The sequence below is a fragment of the Camellia sinensis genome, chromosome 11, assembly GCF_055761805.1.
Source record: "Camellia sinensis isolate YWXY chromosome 11, ASM5576180v1, whole genome shotgun sequence".
Taxonomy (NCBI): domain Eukaryota; kingdom Viridiplantae; phylum Streptophyta; class Magnoliopsida; order Ericales; family Theaceae; genus Camellia; species Camellia sinensis.
The window spans coordinates 126,429,026-126,453,626 of NC_138971.1; the positions used below are offsets into that span (position 1 = coordinate 126,429,026).

General features: G+C 35.3%; 1 protein-coding gene across 1 annotated transcript; it reads left to right on the forward strand.

Moving 5' to 3' along the window:
* Positions 1-4,513: 4,513 nt before the first annotated feature.
* LOC114293401 (E3 ubiquitin-protein ligase At1g63170) lies at positions 4,514-17,061 on the forward strand. Its single transcript, XM_028237460.2, has 5 exons — positions 4,514-4,761; positions 5,880-6,674; positions 8,807-8,932; positions 9,044-9,335; positions 16,486-17,061. Exons 2-5 carry the CDS (start codon positions 6,013-6,015, stop codon positions 16,636-16,638), a joined length of 1,233 nt encoding a protein of 410 aa, XP_028093261.2. The 5' UTR covers positions 4,514-4,761; positions 5,880-6,012; the 3' UTR covers positions 16,639-17,061.
* Positions 17,062-24,601: the final 7,540 nt, after the last annotated feature.

The following is a 24,601-nucleotide window of genomic DNA, read 5'->3' on the forward strand; positions in this document are numbered from 1 at the left end:
TTTTTACTTCATACCATATCATTAGTGCTATTATTAAAATGGGCGTGAATCAAACGATTTTCTCTGACAATTCCATCGTCAAAAATTGTGGACTTTTACAACTTTTGAGAAAAAATTATAAAAAGTTATTTGGGGTTTGTTTGGAAAGTAGGTTGACATTTTAACTTTTTTGATTATTTTGATCTGGGGCTAAAAAATTTGATTTGGGAAGAGTTTTTGTCTTTTTTTACTTTTTTAACTTTTTTGTGAAATAAAGAATGTAATGTTGATGGGTTGGATGTGATATTTTGTTTTATTGGGTTAAAAAACTTATTTTATTTTTTGTGACTAAAATAGCCAAAAAAATCCCAAGTTGGGTTTCCCAAATGAAGCCCTGGTTGAAAATTTTTGAAAAAAAAAATTAATTTATTATTTTTTTCCTTTTTCATTCTCTTATATCTTATATATTAATTAATTAATTTTTCTCTCATATTTATCTATTTAATTATAAAAAAATTAATTATTCTAAATTCTAAAATTTTAAAACTATTTTTAAAATATAACTAAACGAATTTTTAAATTTTATAAATTTTTGGGTTAATTATTAAAAAGTCTAAGTTAAGAAGGATATAAGGCATAAGATCTAATAGATATTTTTTGTTGATATGAGAACCACATTTTGTAAAATAGTTTGGTGAGAAGTCTTTTGTTAGTTTTGGAATACATTTTGTTTCAATTTTACCACTCAACTTATCTGTTGACTTTTTGTTGACTATCTTTCCAAATTATTATCTATCTGTTCAAATTATTTTAGATCTATATTTTTTGACTATTTGATCATTTTTTTTGCCTTATCTATTCAAAAATCTGTCTAAATTTTATTATCTATTCAATCTTTTCATTTATTTGTTTAAATCTATTTATCCCAATTTTATTATCTGTTTATTTTTTTCCCTAAATTCTATCTGTTAAAATTTTGATTATATCTATTCAAAATTTATCTATGTGAGATGCCATCTGTTTAAAATTCAGATCTGTTGAAATACATAGCCAAAGCAAATCTTATCTATTGAAATGTAGAACCAAAGCAAATCATATCTATTGCAATACCAAGCCAAATCAAACCGTTACAACAATTCAACAACAAATTTATATAGATCTGAGCCATTTCAGATCTATTTCATGATCAACAAGGGCGAAAAAAAATATATATATATATATTAACTATTGGACAACAACAACAACAAAAAATTAAAAAAATATATCTGGACAGGGCTGATCTGTTGGACAGCAATAACAAAGAAAAAAAAAAACAGATATGAAAACTAATGCGAAGAATACATTGTCAAATATCTAACATCTCCATTCTCCAGCTAATCTTAAAAATTAACATAAATTAAGTACAACACTTTACACATTGGTTGTGCTTCATCATATTTTGCGATAGTAATCATGAAAATGATGCTTGCAAATGGCGTTGAAAATGTTTCCAATATGCACAAACAAATACACATAGAGAGAAAATGAGATAGACTAAGATGAATTTCCCTAATCGGCAACAACAATCACATATACCTCATTCTTGTTCTTATCTCGTCATTGTCGGCAGCAAACTTCTCTAGCAATCATTCGAAGCACACACACATACATATATATACATACATGTAGAGGGATAAAACCATTGGCCTAAAACCTATGGAAGGGACTGTCTGGCCAACACCTTTGGCCCAGCCGAAGGTTCCAAAACCGGGAAAAAGCCCAAATCCTTGTTAAATCTATCAGGTGAGAAAACAATATCACATGACCAAAAGTCTGAATAAGATCGTCTTCCAAAAAAAAAATCCGTAGAACGAATGAGAGCCTTTGGATATGTTTGTAATCAACGGAGAAGATCATAACTGTTAGAAATAGGAGAATAGGCTTAGTACGTTCAAATAATATAACCGTCCGATGACCCAGATCCGACGGTTGAAGCACTTGCAAGTTGGCCATAATTATTCGAACTAATCCAAGCTATCTATAGTGAGACAATTTGACGGTAATAGATGAAAAGCACTCGACCACTTACCTGACCAGATTTTGGCAATAAGTAGAGCCTTTGGATCAAGGTAATTATCTGAAGACCAAGATACGAGACCTTGGAACTATAAAAAGGGAGATTAAAGAAAGGAAATGAGACAAGAAAGAAAAAATGAAGTCTTCCTCTTCAAAAATAAAACAATATACTTAAATAATATTCTAACTTAAACGTCGGAGGGTGCTTTCAACCAAATTTGGTCAGGAGTGATCACTGACGGCTTGATGTCTTTTTTGCAGAGTATAGGAAGGAACAGCTCATCTCCTTTTCTCTGTGGAGAATATTTCAGCCTTGCACAATACATATATAATAGATCCGATATTTGAGATCGAAAGAGACCACATAGATCTGAGATCTATGTGGATCTGAGGCAGCATTCCACTATGAGATTGGCGACAAAGAACCCTAAGTGCAGTGCTATGGATGTAGCAGAGAGAGAAAGAGAGAACGAGGCCTGTTACCAGATTTGGTCTGCTCGAATCATTTCTTAAATAGTATAGATCTGGCCACGGCGAAGTTGCGATGGACACCGTGAAAAGAGTTAAGAGTCGACGAACGCCATGAAACCCTAACTGTAGTGGTGGCCATAGTTGGTAGCTATGGTGGTAGTTGGCAATGGAGGCGGTGATGGCAGTAGGTAAGAGTTAGAAAGAGAGAGTGCGTCATCGCAAGAGGAGGAGAGAGAGTGTGCTGTGTGGAGGAACTCTGGTCAGAGAGAGAGAGAGAGAGAATGAGTGGTTTGGTTTGGTTAGAGTTTGGAAACAATATATATATATATATATATACGGCTCCGCTATATAGTTCGAAACCATGTGGCTTGAGTGGCCTGAATTTTATTTTTTATCTGCTGTGTGCGTGTGCTCAACTCAATTTCCACACCCACACATTTCATTTGAAAAGAGAAAAAGAAAAAAACAGAGAATAGAAAGAGAGGGGCACCGTCTCCTTCGTAACCTATAAGAGCAGGGATAAAGCTTTTTAGCGGAACAGTGAGAGGAGCGGGTAACAGCCTTGTGTGTCGCCGCTGAGCACCGATCTAGGTCCAAATGGTTGTGGACTGGAACCATAAAGATTATCAGGTGAAACAAAACGACTTGCATCGTGTACATCCCCAACAAAAGCTAAAGTTTCTTCAATGACTTTGTATGTCTTACCTGGAAGGATGCGAATTTGGGGAAGAAGAGGAATGGTGGATTGATGGGGAGGAAGACCTATGCAAGTATAGAGGAATTGAGGGATTGTCATCGACTAAAGCTTCTTCAATGACTTTGTACTTTTTTTCTCTTTTTTTTTTGGGATTGAAATTGATTCTTTTATTTTTGTTTTGAGTTCTCAGACATCGTTTATGAGATCTCTGTTTTTGGGTTTCCTTCAGATTGTAAAGCTTTCATTTAAGTCTGATAATAATAGTATACAGAAGTTATTTTATACTCTGCTTTTCTAATCATCTTCTTCTGTTGTACAGATTTTGGTGAAGAGCAAAAGGAAGGGTTTTTCTTTTTGATTTTCTCTATTTTTTTTAGTTGGACTGTGCTTGTATCGATTGCTGTATTTACAAAAAGGATTCAAATACTTGAAATTTCTTAGTTCTTAATTGTTGGGGGGCTAACTTCTTTGAATTTAGACTAAGACTAACTCATGGTCTAAGTTTATGGTTAATTAATGGGCTTAGCATCTTCCAAGTTCCAAGCATGATTCATTTTTTGACTAGAAAACAAACCAAAAATGATAATCATAGAGCATTCTGCTGAGAGGATGAGAGCAGCAGCAATGGGTTTTCACTTTGGATAGAGGTAGAAAGTAAAACATAGAGAGGAGAGAGAAAATATTGACAGACATATATTTGACTCATTTTGACTGAGTTTCGGGCAACTCGAGCCTAAAACTTTCGAGCTACGGAGCTTTTTCCATATATATATATATGGGTAGTTTGATCATTTTGTAGGTATTTATCCTTGCGGATATAATGTTTTAATGCCTGAATCTTTAAACGAAAAACATTCAAAAATAAATTTATCACCAAACCACCCTAATTTTTTTTTGAAAAATTATTTTCCAAAATTATTACACAAATAAAAACCAAGACAAAAGAAGTATTTTGGGAAGATGGTTAAAAATTGACTTTTTGAATTTTTTAAACTTTTTTGTATGAGAGATAAAGTAAATTAAAAAGTGAGAAGTGACTTGTAACCCACTTTTCAAAATACCTTAAACTAAACTTAGCGTCTAACTTTGCCTTCATTTGGGATGTGGATTGATTTTTTTGGCCATTTTAACCTGAGACTAAAAAGCCTTGCTTGAGATGGGTTTTTAAACTTTTTTTGACTTTTGTGAGAGAAAAAATAAAATAATTATGATTTAAATATGATATTTTATCTTATTAATTTTTTAATTTATTTTTATTTAATTTTTAATTTTTATTTTTAACTAAAATAGCTCAAAAATATTATTCCAAACATAGCCTTTAAAATAGCCGCTCATTGCTGGTCAGAACAATAAAATTCTCTCTCTCCACGCACACCTTTTGCATATCTCTCTAGACTAATTTATATATATTTATATTGTTTATATTCAAAAAATAAAAAATAAAAAATAATATCTTATGCTAAGAGTGGAGATTGAGGTTCTATCTTTCATCGTTAATAGCTACGGAGCTTGATTGTATCAATTCAATTCTTGGAGATTTTTTTTAAGCTGTGAAATGGGTTTGTTTTTTTCTTTCTTTGTTGATTACTTCTTTTAAGATTATTGTCAACGTACTTGATTCTAGGGTTTTGATTGTTGTTGTTATTATGATAGTAATATCTGATATACTTGAGATTGTTCTTTCTACTGCTCAATCGGTGTTGTCTTCACAGGTTTTCAACTTATTTGTATCTATCTATCCACTTGTATTCTCAAGTTTTTATTTCTTTATTTATTGGTTTATTTATTATTATATATGGGCAGTGATGAATGATGATTTGTGGTTTGGGAATGTTAGGTTTAATGAGTTCACGATCAAATGCTATTGATTGGTTGAAATTTATTGCTCGATCATATTCTATGTGTTTGGTTGATAAGAAGTAGGTAAAGAAAATAAATTCCAATTTTTTTATAAGTTGGAATAAATTGAAAGTTTGGATTTGAGGTTTTTCATTTTTGAGTTGAAATATAAGGAAAAACATCTGTTTTAATTCCTATTGTAACTATATATATATATATATTTTTTAATTTTATTTTTAAGGAATGAAAACAACTATGGTTATGTTTTTTAATGGGCAGTGATGAATGGTGATTTGAGGTTTGGAAATGTCAGGTTTAAAGGGTTTATGATCAAATTAGTATTTATGTGTGTTGAAATTTATTCCTCGATCATATTCTATGTGTTTGGTTGCTAAGAAGTAGGTAAAGAAAATCAATTCCAAGTTTTTTTATAAGTTAAATAAATTGAAAGCTTGGATTTGATGTTTTTCATTAATGAGTCAAAAAATAAGGGAAAACATGTGTTTTAATTCCTACTATATATATTGTTTTAATTCCAGCCTTAGGATTTTATTTTATGTTCTTTGGTTTTCATAGCAAAAAATGTCCGGTTTCTGATTTTTGAGTCACAAGATGATGGAAAACATCTGTTTTAATTCTTATTACAACTATATATATATATATATATTTTAAAGGAACCAAAACAACAATGGGCTGTCACCCAAAAAAATAGAAATAAATAATGGTTCCAGCCCTAGGATTTTATTTTATTTTCTTTGATTTTCATAGCAAAAAATGACAGGGTTTAGGGAAAAGAAAAAAGCATGATTCTTATACTCTTGTATTTGTTTTTGTACAGATGAGAACTAGTTATTTAGCCAGACTGCATAAGACAATTGCTTAATTACTTTGGTAGAGAAGTGGGATGTGAAGGTGGAATTTCTCATTTTACCATCCCATGTGTCCTTTACTTTCTATTTTGTTGGACTTAGATGGCCATTCTCTCTCTAAGACTACTTTGTAAAAGAGAAACCGACAAATCCCCATTGTTAATGGAGCAAGTACAAAACCCTGGCGATCGTGAACATGTCATTGAAGTAAGAAATAGCACTGAGGCTTCTTCATCTGGTTCAACCCATGATACAAATGTCTTGGACTCATTGCAGCGTGAAGACCAGTCTTCTGCAACGACGAGGGCCTCTGGTTTTCAAAATTCACTTTCTTCTGCTAATGGTTCAAACTCACGAAACTCATCGTTGATTAGGAGAGGGGATGGGCATGGCCGTCGCCGTAGGAATCCACTAAATTCTGGGTTATGGATATCTGTTGATCTGGTTCTAACTGTGAGCCAGATTGTTGCAGCCACTGTTGTTTTGTCTTTGTCAAGACATGAACATCCACGCGCTCCTTTGTTTGGGTGGATTGTGTGTTATGCATCTGGATGTGTTGCAACACTTCCTCTTCTTTATTGGCGTTGGCTTTATCGCAACCAGGCTTCAGAGCAAGATTCATCTCAGTCCCGTCAAGGGTCTACTCAGAGCAACCGTCCTACCTCTTTCTCCGCCCTTTCAATTGCAAGGAATTCAGAGGGGGAAGGCCGGCCCACTGTTACACCCTCTAGAGGTGCTCAAAGTGTAGGAATGCCAAATCCAAGGTATGGATTCTTGCTGTAAACTAGAATTGTTTGTCCTTGGACATGCCGCCGTGTTATGTCTTTAAGCTGCATGGTTTTGCCACTTTTTGAAGCCTTTCTCGTTAGCTGGTCTAGTCGACTTTCTTTCTCAGCAATTGAAATTCTTTGTGGATTCTTTGTTATGGTTATTGCACTTGTGTTGGCTATAACAGGTGATTGATTCTTTGATGGGTTGTGGCTGTATTTTTGAATTGGACAGCTGTAGTTATAGTAACAGGGTGAATTAGGAAAAATAGAAGTACTTTTTTCAGAGCGTCTAAGCACTCTAATATCAGATATAAAGAGCATACAAACACACTCTAATGATATAAAGAGCATACAAACGCTGTACATTGCCTGACTCTTTCATTTCCTCCACTCACAGTTTTGTCCAATTTTCCATGATTTTACATGGAGGCCAGACTTGAAAAATGTACATATTGATATTTGATAGTGTATGATAGCAGGGAACATTAACTGATGCAGTAATGGTTTACATTGAAACTTTTGTTGCCTTTAGGAAGGGGGAGTCACAGGGAAAGACATGGATTGTGGTGGAGACGAGAAAAGTGAGCCTGTAATGTAAAACAAATTATGGGTTTGGCAATTGAAGATGTGTGTAACTGGCTTTAAATTATTGGGATATGGATTTATTAGTTTGGTTTGGTTTGGATTTATTAGTTGTTTTTGTGAAGTGAAGTCCAATATTCAATAAGTTTACAGCAAGCCAATCTCGCTCCTTTCTCTACAACTCACCACTACACACGTCCATTCCTATGGGGTAAAGTCATGGGTGGGAAGTGTGTGATGGTGAGTTGTGGTGAAAGGAATGAGATTGGCTAGTTGCGATCTTACTGAATATTGGGGTTGCAAATGAAATTAATCCTTCAGCAACAGGTTTGAAATCACTTGCTATTGGTTTGAAATCTCTTTTGATTGAGAGAATCCAAAGCCAGGGTTTGCATCCAGTATTGCCAGCAAGCACTTCCATGCTAAACCATCAATATACAATGTCTTTATAGGTTCAACAATTTGCATCCACCTTAGTACTATAGACTACCCATTTTCCATTCTTCATTTTGTGACCACAACTCTAAACCCAAAGTCCAAATCAATCTTCACCTAAAATGATCTACACAAGTTTTCTCCATATATTGGATTTGCATTTATTATGTAGTTACATATATATAAATATTATTTGTGGAGGAAGATGCTATGGTTCTAGAAAGTAGGGACTGTTTATTCATTTACGTGTGTGTATATATGAGCACTGGATCCTTTGTCTCCAAATCTCTTTGTTCTTTTGTCCCAATGCATTCTCAGTCATTGAATCACGCCTTGGGATTCCAGCATGATCCAATGATTTGTGATTTGGGTCTGCAAGGGTGAGTTGTGGAGAAAGGAATGAGATTGGCTTGCTGTGAACTTATTGCATATTGGGGTTCCATATGAAATTATTTCTTGAGCAACAGGTTTGAAAACACTCGTATTGGTTTGAAATCTCTTTTGATTGAGAGAATCCAAAGCTAGAGTTTGCATCCTTGTATTGCCAAATAAGCACTTCCACAATGAACCATCAGTATACAATGTCTTTTTATGTTCGACAATTTGATCCACCTAAATCTATTACTCTCAAGTTCAACTACCCATTTTCCATTCTTCATTTCGTGGCCACTACCCTGAACCCAAGGCCTAAACCAATTTGTGACTAGGGCGTGGTGAGATTGGTTGGGGAGAATGCCACAATCCCACATCAGCAGGGTTAAGGGGTGCCACTTGAGTATAAGATCCTTGGGCCAGGTGGGCTCTTATAGGGTTGACCCTTTTAAGAGACCTAGACCCATGACAAGAAAGGAGAGATTCTTAAAATTTAATCAATTAATCTTCATAATGCTTCAATCAATTGTTTGAAACCAACCTTTTAATAACAATCTACTCAAAAATGGGGTGTCATGTCCGTGTTGAACGCCAAAATGGTGTGGACAAGCGTATTAATGTGTCGGACACATCATGCGACATGTCAATTTTTTAATGATTATTAAAAAAAAATGCATAGTAATTGAAAATGCTGGTATAGACAAGTACACTTAAGCGATCTTGTTTTTTCCTTGCAGACTCAAGGCACTCGTGGAATACTTCAAGATGGCTTTAGATTGCTTCTTCGCAGTGTGGTTTGTGGTTGGCAACGTTTGGATTTTTGGAGGGCACTCTTCTTCCTCTGAGGCTCCCAACTTGTACTGGTACTGTTGAGTCATGTTTGCAGCATATTTTATTTTCTGTTTGTGCATTTTGTTTCCTACTTTTCTTTTTAATATGGGTGATCAACCCATTTATGAATTGTCAATTTTCAGGCTGTGTATAGTCTTTCTCACCATTAGCTGTATTGGATATGCGATGCCATTTATTCTGTGTGCCACAATCTGCTGCTGCTTCCCTTGTATAATTTCTGTCATGGGCTTCAGAGAGGATCTAACTCAAAATAGAGGGGCCACGCCAGAATCAATAAATTCTCTGCCAACCTACAAGTTTAAGATGAAGAAAACCAGAAATGGAAATGGTAGAGAAATCAACTCAGGTGCAGGTGAAGGTGGGGTCGTGGCTGCAGGAACTGAGAAGGAGCGTGTGATATCAGGAGAAGATGCAGTAAGTCAATTTTCCTATCAACCCTAAACTTCATGGGTTTATTGGTCACTCTTAAATATTGCATCACTTGGCTTTTTGAAACGACACTGTCCTCTTCTTTTTTTGTCAAAAAGGTGAAGGAGTGTTGGTTGATCACTTATTTGCTTCTTGCATAGTTGTCAAATTAGGATACGAATTGTGTATTGTTTTTTAATGTTTCTGAATCGCGTATCGTATCGTAAGATTTTTTAACACCTTTTAAAATAGATAGAAAATTAAATATAATTATAGAAAAAAATATCTTGTGAGAATTAAACACACGATGTATAATCCTTAAAATGAAGAGTGACGTTAAATTAAAGATATGGGTGCATCAATACTTAATTAAAGATATGCATGCATCAATACTTAATGCATATAATATGAAGAGCGAAGTTAAAATATGTATAACAAAAAAAATATAGCATTTAAGTACATTGTTAAATGCTCGAATCAAATTTACTCTCAATTATCATTCTTGGCGTATGAGCACGAGATAATCTTTTCGTATAATCCTGTTGACCAAGTTTGCGCTCTTCCAAACGTTGTCGCTTTGCTACTTGAAAACAAACGTGAGCTAGCCGGCAGGTGTGTACCAGAAACCCCTCCGATGCCTAAGTCAGCCAGTAGACAATAAACAATAAGCCCTATTTATTTGAGAATAAGAATTGCAATCTCTGTTCATAGGTTCTGTCCTGAGCTTTTATAGATTCCACTAGACACAATCCTAATAGGACTCTAACTCTCCTTAGTAGTCTTCCTAGGAGTCCCATATCTAAGGATAATGCTTATCCTTAGAGCACATTCCTCACTGCAAACCAAGTGAGATGATTAACTCTAACTTGGCTCACTACGCCTAGCCGAGCTATTTGGTGCAAATACTTTGACCGGGCCGCACAATCACTAATTGCTTTGAATCCCCTCGCCAGGCTAACTCTAGCTCGGCTTCCTTTATGTGGCCGATGTAGCACTTCGGCTCGCCTACTGACCGTATCTGGAACTCACCGACCGGCCTGTCAACCATTGTTCCCACACCGAGCTATCCTGAGCTCATAACTTGGCCCACAACGCGGCCCAATATTAAAAAACAACGCTACCTAGCTTGGCCCAATTTGGCTACACAAATTACCCTCTCAATTGTCCTTTAATTCCATGTGTGAAGCATGATTGGGATTACTTTTTTCCAGCCGAGCTAAGAACGCTCAACTCTACCGAGCTAGAAAAGTTGTTCGGTCTCACAACTCATTCAGCCCCAACAAGCCTTGTCAGTTGCTTAGCACGTCCTTTCACTACTTTGGCATGTCAAGACACGACGTCATTCCTAGGACACGTGTCGTGCCCCTATTAGCCCCATTCTCTTGTTGCAGTCGTCATGCACCTTTCAAAAATTTGTACAGTCCCGCCTTTTTGCCTTCATCGTATATATCCTTTGAGTTTGCAATCGTATGACAAGTCATTCTTTCTGTGCCTCGCCAAGTCGACTAACTCGGTTACATTAATCCTGCCAACCTTCTTTGGCCGAGATAACCATCTCAGTCCAAGAGTTTAAAAAAGTGTTGGTCAAACCTACCAACTTGCTTTGGCCGAGATAATAATCATCTCGGTCAAAGGGTGCAAAACATTTGTTGGTCAAGCCTGCCAACCTTCTTTGGCCAAGATAACTGTTATCTCGGTCAAAGAGTTCAAAAAATTGTTAGTCAAACCTGGCAACCTGCTTTGGCTGAGATAACTGTCATCTTAGTTAAAGAGTGCAAAAAATTTGTTTGTCAAACTTGCCAACCTGCTTTGGCCGAAATAACTGTAATTTCGGTCAAATAGTGCAAAAAATTATTGGTCAAACCTGCCAATCTTCCTTGGCCGAAATAACTATCATCTTAGTCAGAGAGTGTAAAAAATTATTGGTCAAACCTGCCAACCTACTTTGGCCGAGATAACCATCTCAATCAAAGAGTGTAAAAAATTTGTTGGTTAAACCTGCTAACCTGCTTTGGCCGAGATAACTGTCATCTCGGTCAAAGAATGTAAAAACATTGTTGGTCAAGCCTGCCAACCTACTTTGGCCGAGATAACCATCTTGGTTAAAGAGTTCAAAAAATTATTGGTCAAACCTGTCAACCCACTTTGCCCTCAGTCGTGCAGAGATTTGTTAGAAAGAGTTGATCAAACCTACCAATCCACTTTGCCCCCAGTTGGGCAAAGATTTTTGCCCGGTCGGTTCTTCTTGTAGACCATGTTAACTTTTGTCGTAGGCTTCTTGTCCAACGTCGCTATTGTGCTGGACTTTGCCTTGGCACGAGCGCCATCTTTGTCTACCTTGATGTGCTGGTGTACTATCTCCATCAAGGCTTCCATCGTGAGGGGTGGCGTCATTGTCATTGAATCCTTTAACTCCCTGTTTGTACTGTGCAATAGCTAGGTTGGTAGGATAGTCGCCTATCTGATTGAAGATCTTCCAATATCTGTTGTTGTAGGCCTTCAACGATTCTTTCTCGCCCATGCCAATGGCGAGCAATTGGTCTATCTCGATGGGGGTCTTGATGTTTGTCTTAAACCTAGTGACAAACGTCTCCGCTAGTTGTGCCCATGAAGCAATGTTACCTTCTGGCCACCTCTCAAACCAAGTCAAGCCCAGGTTGCCCAAGCTTGATGGAAACAAGATACACATTAGAGTCTCGTTTCGTCAATGTATGGCCATAACTTGGTGAAAGTGGCTCAGGTGCATGTAGTAGGGATTTGACTTCCTCTCATAGGTTGTGAACTTAGGCGGGTTGAAGCCCAAGGGTAATGGTGCATTCTCTCTCGCCGGAATGAACGGCAAGCTTTGCAATCTTGCTAATGCTTTATCTGTTGGTTCGCAAGCAAGGCGCGGCATTGGCACTCCAACCTCGACACTTCCATGTGTCCTAGGAGCCAATCACTGCATAGTAGAGACCCTTTGGGGGTTGCGCGCTTGGGTGTCTTCTTTCCTTCGAGCCCCTTTCTTCTAGCATGGTTCGCAGGTACACCGACGTAGGCAACTCGCTGTGCTGAGAAATGGTTTGATGCGTATGTGAAGGTCGATAATTGCTTCCCTCCGTGTAAGACCTTTCAGTCCTCGTTCTCTCAGACCTGGAGTAACGAGTCTTGGAGGTTTTTGATTGTGTGTCGCCTATTTTGAGGCTTCTGCTTTCAGATTGCGACGGTGTGACTCGCCTGTCGCGATCTCTTGAGTGGTGAGAACACGTTCTGCCCTCTTAGATCTCTTCCCCTGCCACGCCTTTGCCTTTCATCTGGTGGTTCATGGTTTCCATGTCAGCCGCCATTCTCTTTATCAACTCGTCTTGTTCCTTTACACGATCCTCTAGAACCTGAGAATCCATCCTCCGTCTTTGTCCATCTGGGCTGTGAGAGCGCCAAGGACTTGAGCCTCGTTTTTCTCGTACGCCCCTTTGTGGGTTCCGTCGCTGGGGTCTAAGTCTGCCATGGGCGGGACAAAATGCAAATCCTCGCTCCTCCTATCCTCTTCTGGAGTTTGTCCATTGATAACAGACTGAGGCAAGTCTTCGTTGTGCGCCATTGAAATCAGTTGAAGGAAAACTTTAATCAAAAGGTTTGTTCTTTGTAATAAGTTCCCACAGACAGCGCCAATTGTACGAGCATGAAATAATCTTCTCATATAATCTTTTTGACCAAGTTTGCACTCCTCTAAACATCGTCGCTTTATTTCCTGAAAATACATATGAGCTAGCCGGCGGGTGTGTGTCAGAAACCCCTCCGATGCCTAAGTCAGCCAGTAGACAATAGACAATAGACAATAAGCTCTATTTATTTGAAAATAAGAACTGCAATCCTTGTTTATAGGTTCTGTCCTGAGTTTTTATAGATTTCGTTAGGCACAATTCTAATAGGACTCTCTTCTTAGCAGAGAGTCCTCCTAGGAGTCCTATCTCTAAGGATAATGTTTATCCTTAGAGCACTCTCCTCACTGCAAACCAAGTGAGATAGTTAACTCTAACTTGGTTCACTATGCCTAGTCGAGCTATCTAGTGCAAATACTTTGACCGGGCCGCACAATCACCAATTGCTTTGAACCCTCTCGCCGGGCTACCTCTAGCTCGGCTTCCTTTATATGGCCGACATAGCACTTCGGCTCGCCTACTAACCGCATTTGAAACTCACCGACTGGCTTGTCAACCATTGTTCCCACACCGAGCTATCCTAAGCTCGTAACTTAGCCCACAACGCTGCCCCTGCCCAATATTAAAAAACAGCGCTTCCTAGCTCGGTCCAATTTGGCTACACAAATTACCCTCTCACTTGGTATTGTGTACTATTACTATATGTTACATATTGTCTTCACTCACAAAGTTTTAATATTTTATTTACAACTTTTAAGTTCTCAAATAACTTGTCTATAGTAGAAAACTTTAAACTCTAACCTTGTAAGTAGGCATACATCAATGGCACAAGATATTTAATACCATATACGCAGATATTTGTCAAAAAGATAGACACAAATAAAATAAAAATACTTTTCATTTAAAAATTACTCATTTTCAGTAAGTTAATGAAACTTTCTGGCAATATTAATTTACATAAAATAACTTCAAATTTTTTTGGGGGTCAAAATTACTGAAGAAATTTATGTATTCATGTAACATATGTATCGCATCATGTATCACATATTGTACATCGTAAATGTAATGTATGATATACATCTAATTTAAGTATTGATGATAATATTGATTTCTGTCTAAAAAGTATCGAATTGTAAGATCCATGTTGTGAATCATAAGATACTAGCAACATTGACATCTTGGTGAAATTTAAACATGAACCTTCGTACTTTTGATGCAGCTTGTTGGAAAGATTCGTACCTGGGAATGTCTGGGCTCTTTTCCTTTTTGTACAAAATCGTAGAGAAATTAGAAAAAGAAAAAGAAAAAGAAAAAGAAAAAAAAGTTGTAGTAGTTTCAGATAAGGATGACGGAAGTGTTGCATAACTAGTATTTTATCATAGATGAAGAGTTCTCGCTTACTCATGATCTAACTATTGAAGTGTGCATATAATCTGATGTCAGCCAACTAGTAGCTGGAGTCGAGAACATGCAGATGATTATGGCTACGACTTTATGCCTTGGTTATAAAATATGATTTGTAGGAGTAGCTGTTGATTCTATGGTTTCTGCAAATCATGTGCATGGGTTGTTGATGTGATCTATCATGCTTTTGGAAGGTCTCTTATGTGAATGAGAGAGTTAAACTGGGTAGTCATAACTATGGTCCAGATCAAAGACAGATTAGGAATTTGGATTTTGATTTAAGCCAAAGCCAAAATAAGATACTGACTTGTGAGGTGTATTCAAATTATTGGAAATTCTGTAGAAGGTTCATTTTGGCCTATGTATTTTCGTGTGAGAAACCTCTGAATGTATTGGACTCCGATGAAAATTTCAAAATTTCCATTTCCATACTTAATGGCCTAATGGTATCAACACACACAATTTTTTGGGGATCATTACATATTTTCCCTTTTGAATTCAACAGATTACTTAGATTATATAAAGCTTTGCTTGACGTCACATTTTACCAGTAATATTAATGATGGGTCAATGAGGTTTCATAAAAGCAGACCTTGATTGCGTTTATATATATAAATATGGGACCTTGATTAATTTGTTGAGCCATAAATGTTAAAAGAGATTAGAGGGCCTGTTCGGTGCTACTTCTTGCAAGCTGAAAGCTAATAATCAGAAAGTAAAAGTTAAAAGCACCCCTCTTCTCAGCTTTCCAATAATAATTTTTTTTCCAGCTTATTATTTTACTTCATATGGTTTTTATCAATTTTGAAAAAGCATATGATAGAGTGTTTCGAGATATAATTTGGTGGGTGTTAGAAAAAAAAAAAGGGGGTGGCAAAAGGTTACATTGATGTGATTAGGACATGTATGAAGGTGTAGTAATCACTATTAGATCTCCTGTTGGAGAGACAAGTGAATTTTCAATTACTGTAGGGTTACACTAAGGATCAACCTTAAGTTCTTATCTTTTGCTTTAGTTATGGATGAGTTGATAAGAAATATTCAGGATGATATGTCATAGTATATGTTTTTTGCAGATGATATTGTGTTAGTGGATGAGACTAGAGGAGTTAACACTAAGTTGGATTCTTGGAGAAAAGTAATTGAATCTAAAGGATTTAGGATAAGTAGAACTAAGACAAAATATATGGAGTATAATTTTAGTAACAGGAACAATGGAAGTGGAGGAGAAGTGAAGATTGAGAATCAAGAACCACCTAAGAGTGAACATTTTCGTTATTTAGGATTGATTATCATAATGGCTGGGGAGATTGGAGCGGATGTGATCCATAAAATTAAGACTGGGTAGTTTAAGTAAAGGAGTGCGTCTAGGGTACTGTGTGATAAATGAGTACCTACTAGACTAAAAGAAAAGTTCTATAGAACGGCGATTAGACCAGTAATATTGTATGAGACGGAATGTTGGGCAATTAAGAAACAACACGTAGATAGGATGAGTGTTACTGAAATGAGGATACTAATAAGGTAGATGTGTGGCAAGACTAGAAAAGAAGGAATGGGTATATTCGCGAATGGGCAAGAGTAGTACCGATAGAAGATAAGTTAAGAGAGAATAGATTAAGATGGTTTGATTACATACAACGGAGACCAACAGAGACAGTGGTGAAGAGATGCGATATAGTGACGGTAGATGGAAGTGTTAGGAGAAGGGGCATGTTTAGATTGATGTGGGTTAGTGTAGTAAATAGAGATATGAATCTTCTTAATTTGACTAACTCAATGGCCGTTGATAAAGTCGAGTGGAGAAGAAAGTTTCATGTAACCGACTCCATTTGATAAGACTTAAGGCTTGGTTTGGTTTTGATTTTTTTTTTAATTTTTTATTTTACCTCATAAGCTGTAAACATAAATTACATCAAACAATCCTACACAAGTTGTCTAAAAATTAAGTTATAAGCAAGCTCTCTAAGTTACACCAAACCAAGCCATAATATTATTATTATTAGTTTTTGTTGCTGTTGTTGAACATCTTCTTGGGACACTGGATCCCTGATATACCCTTAAATGGCTAGGTTCCCAAATGACTGGTTATTATTCTATTTTGTTTACAGGTTTGCTGCATTTGCTTGGCGAAGTATGCAAACAATGACGAGCTCAGGGAGTTGCCATGTTCCCATTTCTTCCACAAGGAGTGTGTCGACAAGTGGCTGAAGATCAATGCGTTGTGCCCACTCTGTAAGGCTGAGGTTGGCGATAGCATTTGAGTTCCGGAGCAAATACCAGCCTGCAACAGGCGAAAATATGGCAGATAATGGCTTAAATTGGTAATATATTGAGATTTATATTTGTCATGAATGACTCGTCGGTTCCCCAAAGTTCACTCTCATCATGCCCTTTTCGGGTGGTTCTTTTAGGGCCAAATGTTGTAGTGGCTTGGTTACACAGCCAATGCAATTGTCTGCCTCTATAATAGAAAAAGATTGTTAGATTGTAAAAGGCGTTGTGCGGGAAAAGAAAACACGATTAGATATGAATAATGTTGTAGGGATTATACTGAGCTTTGTTTGAGCAATCATGTTCCAGTGTCTCTCTGTGAAAGATTAAAAAAGTATTACTACTATTTTCATGTGATAATAATTCAAGTCTGACTATAAATGAGTAATGCTTCATGCAAGGATTTTGGACAACCCTATGCTTTTTTTGTTTTTGTTTTGGGTGATGATTAGGGTCCTAGTTAGTTTACGCACACTTCAACTACTTTCAGAACTTACGCAAAGCGCTCCTTCTATGTGGATCGGACAAATTTCAAATAGAATATGGAGGCGTGATCTTCAGGAATTGATAATACCTAATGAGAGTTGAACTTGAATTTTAGAGGGAGCATATTCTCACGCCTCAAGGTGCACTTAGTTGGCCAATCTTTTGAGGTTCTCTTGTTCTCCCCCTTGTTATTGCCTCTTCAAAAATGGGGAATGGAGTAATACGGCATATATCTTGCGCTTTTCTGAGGATGATCCTAATTCGCCTTCGAAAATAAATTTCCTATATATAAAGGATGGATGGAGCTGGATGAAAATTTCGGCCGTCTCAAAATGACTTCATTGCCCCTTTCCTTCATGTCGTTGCATCATCATCATAACATCTTATGACATCCTATCTAAACTTTGTCAAATTTACTCATTGCGTTTTATTTTTTTTGGTAAATTACAAATATATTATTTAAAATTTGTTCAAAATACGAATTATTTCATGTGATTTAAAAAATTATAAATATCTTATTGTCAAAAATTTTTATTTAATAGAATTAATTAAAAAAATAAAATTTCTAACTGTTCTTTTATATAATAATAAAATTACTTAAATTATCAATTAATATATATTTATGACATTATTAAAAATTGTTAATTGACTTGATTATTTATTAATAAAATGGATAATTTGTTTTAAATTTAGTAACTTTACGGGGCGAGATGTGATTTCTTAAATTACAAAGGCAATTTATATTTTAAATAAATGTCAGTGAGTGTATTTGTAATTTATTTATTTATTTTTAGTTTTTTTATTTATTTACATTAAGAAATTGAGTAGGAATTTTGAAATGTAAAGAAATGTAGGAATGTGTACAATATGCAAATTATGCTATATGAGGTGTTAATTATCATAATTGTCATAACTAAAAAAAAATAATGAGGTGTTAATTATCATAATTGTCATAACTAAAAAAAAATAATGAGTCATAGTCAATAAGGTATAACTAAAGCCCTTTCGACCATAACCAAAATAATAAATATAATAGGTCATAGTCAATATCACAATGAGTTATAAGTAAGTCATAACTGATATCACAAAAGAAAATTAATGTAATTATGTCAAAAAGTATAACAATAATGCTATATCTCCTAATTTATCACTCCTAATCACCCCTAATGATGTAACATTGAAATTAGATTCCATATGATAAAATATTTGATAAATCAAAATTTGACACTTATCAAATACATCATTAGGGGTGTTAAAAGTGTCTCAAGCATTTTTCAAAGTCTAAAATTAACTTAAATATTTCTAAAATAAAAACAAATACAAACGAGGAAATATGATACAATATTTTTAAAATTTATAAATATAAAGAAAATTATAAATATTAAGATGAGTTTTTGTTAAGAATGCAAAAAATAGATTTAACTAAGTCCATTATCATGGAAAAAAGTAAATGCAATAACTATATATAGGTAAGTACTATTTTTTTTTTTTAATTCTCAATTTTGATATATATATATATATATATTTATTTTTGTTACACACGGTTCCACCCACCCACCCACCCACCCACCCACCCATGCCCACCGTCCCACTCATGCCTTTGGCATATTACAACAATACACATGTGTATATATGTATATCAATAAATATTATTATTATTTTTTTTACCACACAATATTACACCAATATTATTATATTAATAAATATATATACTTTTTGACAACATGATATTTCAATAAACATGTGGAGTGAGTTAGTTTTAGAATGGTGAGAAATGGAAAGCAAAAATAAAAGAGACAAAATAAAAATAAATAAATAAATAAAGATATTTTGGCCAGCTTAATTTTTTACAATCAGATAATTATTGTATTCTTTTAATTTTTTATAATAATGGAATTAATTAGAGCATCTCCAATTCATCAAATTGGAAATTTGATGAAAAATGTCAAATGAGATGCTCTAACCCTTTTATTAAATTCATATCAAATAGTGGCAAAATTAAAGTTGTTATCAAATGAAGGGAGCATTTTATTTTTCATCAAATTTAAATTTACCGCTGGGCCGGAAGAGCAATTTTGACAATTTTTTTACTCATGTTCAAATGATCTTCAAGACATCCACCTAGACGTCCTCTTGGACAACCGAGGATGTGAAAAAATCTGATAAAAATTCCAATTTTAACATTGGAATAAACGAAATCAAATCAAATATTTCATCAAAATTTTACTCAAATTTAATAAATTTTGTTATTCACCCTTGGATGGTCTTAGTGCCCAACAAAACCCTAAGGCCATGTGTGACTCTTTGAGAAGAGAAATTGGACTAATAGTCCGTGAGACCCACTAAAGAGTGTTTAGTTAGTGACATGAGTGAGGGGATTAACCATCCCCTTGAATTAGTAATCCCCCTATATGGTAGGACTAACAAAGCCATGAAAGGTTGAGATTAGAAATTGAGTAAGGGAATTAGTAAATTTTTAGATAATTTTTGAATAAAAAATATATTTTTAGAACAAAAAAAAAAAAATTATAATATTAAAAAACATAATAAAAATTCAAAAATATTAAATTTTATATATTAATACTACATATAGTATTACTAATTCAATAGTATACAAACAAATCCTTTTTATTATACATTTCTAACTAATATTACCATATTAATAATTTTCTCATTCAATTCTACCGTACTTTTAATTGGCTCCATCCTATGGAGGGAAGTGAACATGACCTAAGATCACTAATAAACATGTTGTTCTCTCTCTATGTGTGTGTGGTTTGAGTTGAATCATAAAATCATTTCATTACTAAGAATTTTTTTTAATGAGTTTTAAATTATGACAATTTCTGTAGGCTTGTTTGAAGCATTACGGTTGAGATTTGAAGCATTTTTCCTAAATCTAATTATGTGCTCTTAGATAGGCATGATTTGATATTGGCATGCTTAATTGTTCTCTACTTTATTGTAATTCAATTCGGACCTTTGTTTGATAAAATTTTCATGGGTTGGATTGGATTTGACCAGCATTTTCCCAGTTTGATTTGTTTTGGTCTTCAATAATTTTTTGTTTCATGTGACTTGAAATTGTGATGTCTATGATTACGGATTTCTTTGCTTGCTTTTGGATTCTTTTCTTGGGTTCGTTTGGGTGGAATTTTTTTAGCCTGATCTTTTAGTTTTTTTTTTTTTTTGGACTAATTTGACTCTGTTTGAGAAGAATTTTTTGATTTTTTTTGAGAGAAAAAAAAAATGATTATGATTTAAATATGACATTTTATCTTATTAACTGGGTAAGTTACAAATACACCCCTAAGGTTTGATTAAAATACAAATTGTCCCCGGTAGTTCTGAAAATTACATTCCACCCCTGAGGTTTCTAATTTCATAACAAATTGCCCATTTTATTAATAAATCATCAAATTAATTTACAATTTTTAATGATGTTAGAAATATGTTTCAATTAACAATTTAGATAATTTTATTATTATCTAGGAGATCAATTATGAATTTTATTTTTTTAATTAATTTTGTTAAATAAAATTTTTTGACAAGGGAATATTTATAATTTTTTAAACAGAGAATAATTTATACTTTAAGCAAACCTCACAAATGTATCTGTAATTTAACCTTATTATTATTACTCTCTCTCCCCCACACTTATGTATGCTTGTGATGAATGATGCCATTACTATGGTAGCCTTTACTGTTTAGATTTGGTACTTATTGATTGGAAAGAGTGGTCTTTCAGCATTGCATATTGGAGATTAAGTTGGCTATCTAATTTTCAGGATATGATTGTCTACCCATAAACTGCCTAAAAAAAGCTTTGTTTTTTTGTTTTTGTTTTTGGCAACAATTAATTGAGAATGTAGGTCTAGTCAACAATTAATAGCAACACAGAAATCAGAGTGGTGGGAGTTTTTTTTTTTTTTTTTTTTGCCATGCCTACTTTGATTTATTTTTACTGCTCTTTTTTTCTTCTTCTTCTGACAATCAAAAACCAGTATTAATTTTTTGAAGGGAGGAAAAGAGAAGAAAGCTCAAGGATACATTTTTCTGTGTCTTATAAAACCTGCAGAATTTACAGTTGGGTCCCAATGGATATCTGTTGAACTAACCCTTCTTAATTTGCAAGTAAAAAAGAGAATTGGAAGAAATGAATTTCAGTGCCAGAGATTGTTTAGAATTCAGTAAACTACAACTGTTCAATAGTCTGTTTGGTTAAATATTCCGTCCGAAGTCTACTAAGAGCATCTCCAACGGTTGAACAAAATTTTCATCAAATTTGAATAAAAAAAAGCCAATTTTCTCATTCTGATACCAACAGCTCTAACCGTTCACTGTAGCGTGCATCAAAGGTCATCCGGGGGGTCGACCGGCCGGTTGACCGATAAGAGCAAATTTCTAGTTTTTGCCTTTATTTCTGTTGCTTGAAACAATACTAAGGTGGTTGACCGGGTGGTCAACCGGGTGGTCGACCCCGTAGTGTAAAATTTTCATAAATTTCAGCTTTAACGGCTATGCACAGTAAATTGGTGAAAGGAGCAAGCCGTCCTCAGTTTGGTGAAACGTTTGATGTTTTCTCAATTTGATACTGTTTTGGTACAACCGTTGGAGCACAAAAAGTAGGCTTTTTTCATCAAATTTGAATTTGATGTTGGATTTGGTGAACGGTTGGAGATGGCCTAATATCTCATTTGATTAAAAAAAATTATGAATTTAAAATTAAAGAGAGCATACAGTTAGGAAAAATTCTTTGCAATTCTAAATGGCTCTATGTTGTTAACTAATTGACAGTGGTGTATGGTTATGCATCTAAAGTTTTAGCAGATGGGAGATCTCAAATAAGGTGGTGTTTATGTTAAATTTTGTGTTTTAATGTTTCTGCCTCCACTATTTGTGTACTTACACTAGCTCCCCACAAGCTTAGATTGTTCTAAAAGGCGGTTTTTTGCACTTCCAGGGTCCAGCATATTTTGTTTTATGTTGATATGATTATTTGATTCTAGGATTTTTAAAGCTGGACCTATATTTATATGTATGTATATTGGAGGTGGTGTTGTTTTGTCCATTGTAGTTACAGGAAAGTGCATGTTTTTATTGTTCATATATTTTGAATGCAGATCTTTGTATCTCACCTTCTCTAATGTCCCAAACTCGCAGCATTACTCATGGTCTGTACTAATTTAATATCTGAATTGCAGAGCTTTGTTGCAGTAATACTTGCATATGTTTTATAGTGCTGGTGTATGTTGGGAAATTTTCAAAATAGGTTTTTAAAATTTATTGTTTAGTTTTTGAGTGTTTTCAAAACCTTCTTTGTTTTTTTCTTAGAAAGCTTGAAATAAGCTTGGGGACTTTGTCTCACATCGAAAAGAGAGGAAAACATGAAGCACTTAATAAAGTACTACATGAAACATTCCTTTGAATATGGAATTGTGGGATGAATGTTAGTGTACATGCACTCACACCGCAGCACCATCTGCACAAGCACGCGTGTGGCGTGGGCTGTGTGGCGTTTGATGGCACACTTTGCACTATGTACGGCGCTTTCCTATTTGTATCGGACATGTTTGAGCGATAACGTGGATCCAACATGGCATGGGTGACGTAGCATACAGTCAGCTCTATGTGGCAGTGATGTGGCGTTCGTTGAAAACGAGTCAACCAACCAATCAAACGGTTGCGTGTCCAATCTGGAGCGGTTTGATCATAGCCGTTGATTGGAGATGCGCCGCGATCGTACGGATGAGATTGCACTCGATCGTGATCAGGTGTGATCAGTCAAGGCATCTATTCGGTGTGAGAATGATCTACACCATAGATCGTCGATCCAACGGTCAAATCTGATCGGATGCGATCAAGGGAAATGACCATTGGATCTGGTGTATCAAGGCCTATAAATAGGCTGCGAAACCAGCCATTTCAATCCATCCAAAAATTCAAAAATCATTCCTGCAATTCTCTCTCTCTCTCTCTCTCTCTCTCTTTATTTAGAGTTTTCGATCAAGAGTTTCTAAGCAAGTTTCTGCTTTTCTTATTGGTAATCAAATTCTGTAGACTTGATTATCAGTGTCTTGGTTTTCTTGATTATATTAAGAGTATTCTGATCTACTGTCGTTAGTGCAGACGCCCGTAGACTTGATCTTTAGATCAGGTTTCATTGTATTTTAGAGGCAAATTTGCTATAACACATTGCATACCTTTTGGTGGATGCAAATATTGTCTTTAGGAAAGCGATTAAGTAACGTGACTTGTAACACCAATTTTCTGTTCTACATAGACAAGATCATCGCCAAGTTTTGAAAACCATCAACTGAAGAATTCAAGATGAATTGTTCCAACAATCTAAAGACTATTTGGATATGGCGATGTCTATTCAGAAAATGACTAAGATTTCATGAAGCCTGACCGTTTTGATGGAGGAAATTTCAGATGCTGGCAAAAAAAGATGCACTTTTTGCTCACCACTTTCAAAGTGGTCTATGTGCTGACTACCTCCTATTCGGTGAAGCAAGAAAACGAGACTATAGAGCAAACCCGTACCAGAACTAAATGGGAGAATGACGACTATATTTTCTGAGGACATATTCTGAATGTGCGGTCAGACTCTCTGCTCAATGTGTATCAACATCTGAAAACGCCAAAGCAACTCTGGGACATATTACAATCAAAGTACCTCACCAAGGATGCCACCAGTAAGAAATTTCTTGTTAGTAATTTTATGCGTTCTACTATAATTACAACAAAGCCCATTATGGAACAATCCCATGAGATCCAACATATTCTGAGGTAGTTTTGAAAAAAGAATACGAACATAGATGAATTTATTGTAGTTTTGTCTATAATAGAGAAACTGCCGTCTTCTTGGAAGGATTTTAAGAAAACTCTGAAACACAAAAAGGAAGATCTAACTTTGAGGAAGAGTCAAGATTTCTTGAAAGTAAAAATAACCTATTGGCTCAGACTTCCAAGATTCACATGGTGGATGATGGCAAGAGGTTCAACAAAAAGAAGCGTAAGTGCGACCCCCAACCTGAGAAAGATGATAAAAAGCTGAAAGGCGCTTGCTGGCTCTGTGGCAAGCCAGGGCACTTCAGAAATGAATGCCATTCATACAAGAAGAAGCCAGAAGCATCAAATGCCAAGAACAAGTTCGTGGCTATTGTATCTGAGGTGAACATGCTCGAAGATGCTGGTGACTGATGGATTAACTCAGGAGCAACAAGGCACGTCTGCAACAACAAAAGTCGTTTCACTACTTATGAACAAGTGAGTGATAGAATAGTTCTTTACATGGGCAACTCTTCAACTACTGCTATTAAAGGCAAAGGGACGGTGGATCTAGAGTTCACATTTGGAAAAGTCTTAAGTTTTAATGATGTTTATCATGTACCTGATGTCAGGAAAAACCTTGTATCTGGAAGCCTGCTTAATAAGCATAGTTTCAAGTTAGTATTTGAGTCG

What these genes read in the sequence shown, in the direction of transcription:
- LOC114293401 (XM_028237460.2), top strand. Translation starts at nt 6,013, where the DNA reads ATGGCCATTCTCTCTCTAAGACTACTTTGTAAAAGAGAAACCGACAAA. An exon ending in GAGGCTCCCAACTTGTACTG is followed by an intron (nt 8,933 to 9,043) that starts GTACTGTTGAGT and finishes GTCAATTTTCAG; the next exon opens with GCTGTGTATAGTCTTTCTCA. An exon ending in TGATATCAGGAGAAGATGCA is followed by an intron (nt 9,336 to 16,485) that starts GTAAGTCAATTT and finishes TTTTGTTTACAG; the next exon opens with GTTTGCTGCATTTGCTTGGC.